Raw genomic sequence first — 8,019 nt, forward strand, 5'->3', positions numbered from 1 at the left:
CTGTAGGTCAGTGAGGTTCTGTAGGTCAGGGAGGTTCTGTAGGTCAGGGAGGTTCTGTAGGTCAGTGAGGTTCTGTAGGTCAGGGAGGTTCTGTAGGTCAGTGAGGTTCTGTAGGTCAGTGAGGTTCTGTAGGTCAGTAAGGTTCTGTAGGTCAGTGAGGTTCTGTAGGTCTGTGCCAGCAGTTTTGCTGCACATCCTGACAATCCCTGAGAGTTTGTTTCTGTAAAGTCCACTGAGATGCTGCATGTCATACATGTATAATCACAACGTGCACTCAAGTTAAAAATGTCAAATGATGTCATACAATACCTACATTTAGATTTTATTTACTGGACATTTTGTTTTACAGCGTCCACACCAGCTCCTCTGCAGAGCTCATCCTCAGACTGCCCCCCCTCCCAGGTCAGCGACCCCCCAACAGATCAGTCCCCTACTGAACTGGAGAGCATCGCCAAGGAGGACCAATCAGTGAGTGGACCTGGAGGCCGGGCCTAGTCCTGAACTCCACTGCTGTCATGTGATCTCAGCTGAATGTTAGACTGTTGTAAAGAATACATGTCAAATCAGTTAAACACTGAGGGTCAAACTGTGAAGGTCAAACACCGAAGATCAAAGAATCAAGGTCAACCATTAAAGTAAAACAGTGAAGGTCCAAAACTGAAGGTCAAACAGTGAAGGTTACACACTGTAGATCAAACACTGAAGGTCAAATAATGAAGGTCAAACATTAAAGTAAAAACATTGAAGGTCAAACAGTGAAGGTCAAACAGGATCTAAGTGTGCTGATTAGAGCATATTTAACTAAAGGCCCCAGAGTTTTCATCTAATGTTGAAAAATGTAGATAGAGAAGCTGTGGTCTCATACAGTGTCATGGATCCAGTCCGCATTCAGACTATGGGCTAGAATATGTGAAAGAAGTGAAGTTTGCTCTATTCACACAAGGAGAGCTGTTGGTCAGGCTACTTCTTGTTGTGCCATTAACTCTTAAAATAGTTATTTCAATTCAACCTTAATTTCTACAGGTTAGTCTCAATGAGGCTCAAGGACTAATTTACAAGAGACCTGTTTAAAACAAAGAACACAGATGACAACAGCAGACAATCATAAAAAGCATGTGAAATGCACTCATTCATTCAACCTTTATTTATACACGTTAATCCCATTGAGCCTCAGGGACTCAAAATAAGTACAGTTCAAAAATATAAAAAATAAAAAAAAGTCAAGACTCAAAAATAAAAAGTAAATGGAAGAATTTATATAAAAAAAACAGCTACATTATAAAGCTGTATAAAGTACTAAAGACAGGAGCATGTCTGCGTTGATTTTTGCCATGAACTTAGCAGTTGTTTAAAGTTCCTTAGAGAGGTCAAGGTCGAGAGCTTGTTGAATCAAGTGGTTACTTATGTAGGCAAAACTAAATGTTTAACGACCTGTTAAAATACAGCAGAACGCAAGAAATGTCATTTACTTTATTCAAAAATTTGGGGGGGAGGACCCCCAGACCCCCCCACCACTACCACCACCACCACCAGTTTATCCCCCGACATTACAAATGCTTCTGACACCACTGGCCACTACATTGATTAACAAGTACACATATACAGTACCTGTACATTCAGGTCTCTCTTTTAAATGAGTCCCCGGGGCTCAATGGGATTAACCTGTATAAATAAAGGTTGAATGAACATGGTGTTCAAAGGCACTCGTTTCAACTCAGGATTGGCGGTTTGCTAATCGGGGGGTGGTGGCCTGGGATGGTATCAAATTCCCGGCCTGGATAAGTAGTGGAGATACCATTTAGTATTTGTACTACAAATCCTTTGGTGTCTTTACTTCCCTCTGTGGGTCAAATGTCTGCATATACTGGAACACAACAGTTCCATTAGTGAAGTTCAGAGTGGTCCGTCTGTAGCAGAAAACAGAGGAGCCTGGCTCACAACTTTAAATCAGCTCTTGTTAAATAAAAGAAGCAAATACTCTTAACGTATGTTTAGTTGACTTTAAAAAGTAAATATAATAGCAGCAGTATATGGTCTTTATAAATGTTATTTTCCACTGCTGACAGAAATCCGTTGTGACTGCGTATGATAAACAAACAAAATATAACAATTATAGTCTGAAAAATTGATAAATACAGACTTGAAGGGTACTTTTTAAATAAGGAAGAGGATGAATAAGGGGTTTGGGCTAAAGCCCCCAATGTTTCAAGACCCTAAAAACACCCCTGGATGACTCTATGCTACTACCACACCAAACATAACAATTATGACAATTTCACAGCAATCGATATTGTTCCTGAGCTATTTTGCTAACAGACAGACAAACAGTGGTTAAATCATTGTTGGTCACCTGTGGTTTTGGTGGTGGGCGATGGTCATGTTTCAGGGTGTGCAGCAGAATGTGAGTCCTTCAAGCTGAAGATGATTTCAGTCTTTATAGATAGAAAACATGAAACTGTCATCTTATTTTATATATATTTGTATGTATGTATAATTATTATTTTAATTTTTTAATTTTTATATTTTTAGGTTTGTGTTTCTGCTGGAAGGGTGTCTCCGGTGCCGAGTGAAGCTGCTGAGCCCGTGGATCAGAGCTGTCCAAGGAAAGACAGCTAGATGAAGGCAGTCAGGGAGACGTGAGTGTTTCATCATCATTCTCTTCTCTTGTTATTAATCAGCTGTTGAGACTTTCATGTCTCAGCTTCTCATCGACAATCCCAAGTGACTTTCCTCATCTATTTTTCTTTTCTATAAACGTCTGTGTTTTTGATGTCTCCATAAAGTCATGTTTTTCTATGCGCATGGATGCTGCGCTGCCAGCTGTGAGGGGCTGGCTCTGCCGCATGTGAAAATACAGCGGCACTCTGCTGCGCCCTGCTGGTTGTATCTGGAACTGCACTAAACTTCTTTTAATTTATTTCTTCTGTTTGTCTTTCAGGGAGGGGAGCTCTCAAGGCCAAAACTTTTCACTCAGCTGTATTACACAGACTTGGTCTTTCTAATCAATCTCTGAAGGATTTTAATGACCGTTTTGGTAATCCTTGGAACCTCCCCTTTCCTCCAGAGGACCCACACTGTCCTGTCTTGTCCTCAGCATGTCCAATCAAATAACTCTTCAACCAAGAAGTGACCTTTGATCTCTGACTGAAAACTGCACCAGGAGCAGCCTTCTGGGATGAAGGATGACATATCTGTGAAAATATGTGTGAAAAAGAAAACAATAATGCAAATTATTTTTTGGAAACTTCAGAAGGATTGACTCGTGAACCACGGCAAGCAGAAACTGCAGAGGAGCGTTGCTCCGTTCTTTCATCAGTCTGCATGGAGAGGCTGGCTGTGGGCTCAGCAGGCGAAGCTGTCAGCAGCTTCACCAAACACAAGACGATTGTTCCTGTTCCTTCTTTTATAAGCTGTGAATTCTCCGTTGATGTTTGCGAGCCATTACAGGTACAACTCGGAGACATCAGCGTCCATCAGACAGATTTTGTAAATAAGAATCGTCCTCATGCCCCCGACCTGAGCCTCTGTGCCAAAATTTAGCTTTCCACCTCATGGAAGACAAATATACTCTGTTTCTCTGAAGCAATGCTCCACCAGCTGTACCATTTAACATAAATTTGGACATTTGTTGTTGTTTTTTTAAGTATTCTTTTTAATATAATTTCAGAAAATGTCTCATTATCAGTTGGTGAGAAACCATCTGTGGACGTGTGCTCATCCAGAAAACAAGCAAACTCTACTTGTCTTTGTTTACTTTAAACTTGATAAATAAAAGTAGGAGTTTAAATGAGAGCTACTTTTTGATGATACATTCTGTAGAGGCAGGTTTTTTTCTCATAGCTTTTAGACATTTTACAACCAAGGTTGTGTTGTTTACATTTTGAAGCTCATATCTCTGTTTGGTTTCCTAAAAATGTGAACAGAATCGCCTCATTTGAGCTGAAAGATTTGAGCTCAGTGAGTGGATTCTTGTTATTTCTTGTCACTGTTCTTGTTGGGTTGATGTACGCAGGTAACCAGGTCGTTGTTGTTACAGAGCGTTTCTGTCTGTCACTTTAAAATCATCTGATCAGAAGAAACTACTGATGCAATGCACAGCGATGACTGTAGCCCTGCCTGTATGAGACAAACGGTCCAAAATATTTTGTCAAGTTTATTTATGGAATTCAGAACTGTGAAAAAGTTCAAAAAATGGATTTTTGTAAGTTTATGACACATACTGTATCCATGCCACTGTTCAGTCAAAAATAAAATATCACAGTTCCCACAGTTAGCATCACTTTTCTTTCTGTCAGAGAAAAATTGGAAATCTACAAAACTTTCAAAGAAATGGCTAATTCACGTTAGTGCTTACATATACATGAGCATCCCCAACAATTAGAACATTGTGAAAAAGTTCAATATTTGTTGTCCATCATTTCAGAATGTGAAACTCATATATTACATAGATTCATTGCATATAGAAATATGTCAAGCCTTTATTTAGTAGGCAGCTGTGGCTGAGTGGTTAGAGCAGTCGTCCTCTAATGGGAGAGTTGGGGGTTTGATTCCACCAGCAGTCACATGCTAGAGTGTCCCTGGGCAAGACACTGAACCCCTCATTGTCTGTGATGTGTGTCCCATCTGTGTGTGAATGTGATAAAGCTCTGATTAGTCTCTAGATTCAGATGATCTTTGTAAGGATGTAGTAGAGTGCTGTATGAATGGGTAAATGAGGACACAGTGTTGTAAAGAGCTTTGAGTGTCTTCATTAGATACCAAACCATACCAATTTTATTTCTAAAGCACTTAAAATACAACATAGCCGCTGTCGGAAGTGCTGTACAAAACTAAAAAAATTTTTTAAAAAAACAGTAAAACAATAAAAACAACTAAGTATAAATAAAAATAATCAGAACATCACAAGTAAAAGAATGCAACATTAAGGCAGAGATGCTAGCTCACTCTAGGTTAAAAGCCAATGAAAATAAATGTGTTTTAAAACAAGTTTTAAAAACAGAGATTGATGGGATAGAAAGGAGCTATATAAGTACAGTCCATTTATTTCAGGTCATTTTGATGATCATGTTTTACAAATAATGAAAAAAATAAACTTAAGGTCTCAGAATATTAGAATATTGTAAAAGAATCCAATACTCCTGGTGTCGCAGCCTGATCAGCTGATTAACTCTCAGACATGAGCTACAAATGTCTCATTCCTCAGGTCCAGCCACTCCTGAGCCAGAGACGTCAGAAGTGTCTTACCTGCTGAGCACCAAAGTCCATGTTCAATAATCCACTTATAAAATCCAACAATGTTCAGTCAGGTCATCTGGACGGTTTATTTTTTTGTGCTGAGACGTTTCACCCTGCATCTGGAAAGCTTCATCAGTCTGAGGGAACGTCCAACAAAACTGCTTCTCCCCCAACAGCTTACTCCAAAGTGGAAAAAAACAGTTACCGTATTTTTCACCCTATAAGTTGCAGTTTTTTGCATAATTTACATGCCCTGCGACTTATACGCCGAAGCGACATTTATGCATTTTTTTCCATATTTATAAACCAATTTTTGGATGAAATGTGACCGTTTTCAATTATTGACTGAAAATATTGAACACTACCATTTTCAGCCACTAGATGGCAGTCAAGTAGTGAGGTATGCCCTTGTATCAAGTAATAGGTAAAAGTGGCTATTAATGACACAACCGGCTTGCCATAGACTGACACCTTTGTCTGCCTGGTGCAATTCAGTTTCATTTCGTTGTGCTGCCCCGGTGAAATGCAGCTGATTTAACCATTAAAGCACATTTATTAAGTAAAAGTTCAACTGAGATACACATTTACTATAAAGTTGAGCTAACAAATAATTGTTTTTAGGTGTTTGTCTTGTTAAATTTTTGAAGAAATACACAGCAAGTCGCCTTCTGCGTGTTCATGTTTCTGTTTATTGACTTTTGAAAATGCAGCTGATTTGACCATCAAAGTGCATTTATTAAGGAAAAGTTAGACTGAGACACAACTTTACTATAATTTCAAGCAAACAAATAATTGTTAAGTGTTAATCTTGTTAAATTATTATTAAAGTCCTCCTGTTTCTGCTCCCACAGCCGCCATTTGGCAGCCCATCAATTTTTGGCACAACACCGGCCCATATTTCCGGGTTGTCAGCGGTGACGCGTAACAAATGCGATGCATCAGCGATGACGCACAATAGATGTGATGTATATGACGAAGCGACATATTTATGGATTTTTCCAAATTATTAGACATATTTGGATTGATGCGACTTATAGGTGTGACGTGTATGATGGAAAACACGGTATGTTGGTGATAAGATGGCCTCTGGGGCACGCTCTCTCCTCCGGTGCCCGCCCTCTCCCTCGTCGACAGTCACGCCAAACTGGTTCAAAACACCAAAGTCAATGCTCAGTAATCCAGGTATACAATCCAACAATGTCCAGTTAGGTCATCTGTACATTTTCTTTTTGTTGTTTCTTGTTTCTTCTCCTGTTGAAAAGACGAAGAACTGGACTGTCTCTCAGTGGTGCAACATCCTCTTTTCAGATCAAAGTACATTTTCATGTCATTTGGAAATCAAGGTCCCAGAGTCTGGAGGAAAAGTGGAGAGGCTCATAATCCACGTTGTTGAAGTCCAGTGTGAAGTTTCCACAGTCAGTCATGGTTTGGGTCCATGTCCTCTGCTGGTGCTGGCTCACTGTGTTTTCTGAAGTCCACACAGCATCTAGCAGGACATTTTAGAGACTTCATGCTTCCTTCAGCTGACGAGCTTTAGGAAGACGCTGGTTTCATTGTCCAGCAGGACTCGACACCGGCCCACACTGCCAAAGGTACCAAAGGCTGGCTGTGGAATATTCTAACTTTCTGAGAGACTGAAGATGGCTTTTCATTATCTGTGAACCACAACCATTACAATGACAAGACGTAAAGGCTTGAAACATTTCACTCTGTGTAAAGAATCTATGTAATAAATGAGATTCACTTTCTGAAGTGATTGGCAAAAGAAAATAACTTTTTCACAATATTTTAAAATTTTTAGATGCAAGTGTGTATACAAACATACACACAAGCACCGTCCCTCTTCAAAACATATATTTTCTCCAGGTGCTCCGGTTTCCTCCCACAGACCAAAAACATGCATGTTAGTCTGACTGGTAACTCTAAATTGTCTCTAGGTGTGAGTGAGAGAGTGAATGGTTGTTTGTCTCATTTGTCTCTGTGTGTCCCTGTGATGGACTGGAGACCTGTCCAGGTGTCTCTGTGATGGACTGGAGACCTGTCCAGGTGTCTCTGTGATGGACTGGAGACCTGTCCAGGTGTCTCTGTGATGGACTGGAGACCTGTCCAGGGTGTTCCCCGCCTCTCGCACACTGACTGCTGGATCTAGACCAGCTCCACCCTACAACCTGGAAGAAGGAAATGGATGTCTACATTATGACAGGAAGTGAAGACTAAAGGCAGCAGGGTCTGTCCTCTGCCAACAGACTGTATAAATCTTCTTTAGCTTTGTGTAAAGCTGGGGCAGGTCATCATAAATCCTAGTTATTAAGTACTGCTCCAGGTGAAAACAGCTATTTGTGTAAAAATGAAAGATATCATGAGACCATTACTGAATCACCAACAGAGGTTAAAACTTGTAGTGACTCATTTCACTGATGTGGACCAGCCAGATTCTCCATATGTCCCAAGATAAACTAATAAAAAACTGGAACAGGACTAGATGAGTAGAAACACAGGACTTTGTTTCCCAAACTAAGACCTTTATCTTCTTATAAGTTATGTATTGCAGAGAAAATATGCCTTATTTCTTCGAACTGCAAGTAATTTTTTTTAATTCAAGTCATTTGATTCAAGTCATTGTTAAAGACGTTTAATTCAAGTCATTATTTGATTCAATCATTGATTCAAATCATGTTTTGATTCAATACATTGTTTGATTCAAGTCATTTTTTGATTCAAGTCATTATTTGATACAAGTCGTCGTTTGATTCAAGTCATTGTTTGATTCAAGTCATTGTTAGA

General features: G+C 39.6%; 2 protein-coding genes across 2 annotated transcripts in view; both read left to right on the top strand.

Moving 5' to 3' along the window:
* The window catches only part of dab1b (DAB adaptor protein 1b), a 123,055-nt gene extending 122,560 nt beyond the window's left edge, over positions 1 to 495 (top strand). The window contains exon 13 of the mRNA XM_037682023.1: positions 350 to 495. Within this exon, the coding sequence (XP_037537951.1) occupies positions 350 to 495 (146 nt within the window). The remainder of the gene's footprint in view (positions 1 to 349) is intronic.
* A 2,826-nt stretch (positions 496 to 3,321) lies between these two features.
* The window catches only part of c8b (complement component 8, beta polypeptide), a gene marked incomplete at its 3' end in the record, with an annotated part of 17,586 nt that continues 12,888 nt past the window's right edge, over positions 3,322 to 8,019 (top strand). The window contains 1 exon segment of the mRNA XM_037682024.1: positions 3,322 to 3,447. Within this exon segment, the coding sequence (XP_037537952.1) occupies positions 3,322 to 3,447 (126 nt within the window).

This window comes from Nematolebias whitei, chromosome 9 (assembly GCF_014905685.2).
Source record: "Nematolebias whitei isolate Nwh7 chromosome 9, NemWhi1, whole genome shotgun sequence".
In the NCBI taxonomy this organism is placed as follows: domain Eukaryota; kingdom Metazoa; phylum Chordata; class Actinopteri; order Cyprinodontiformes; family Rivulidae; genus Nematolebias; species Nematolebias whitei.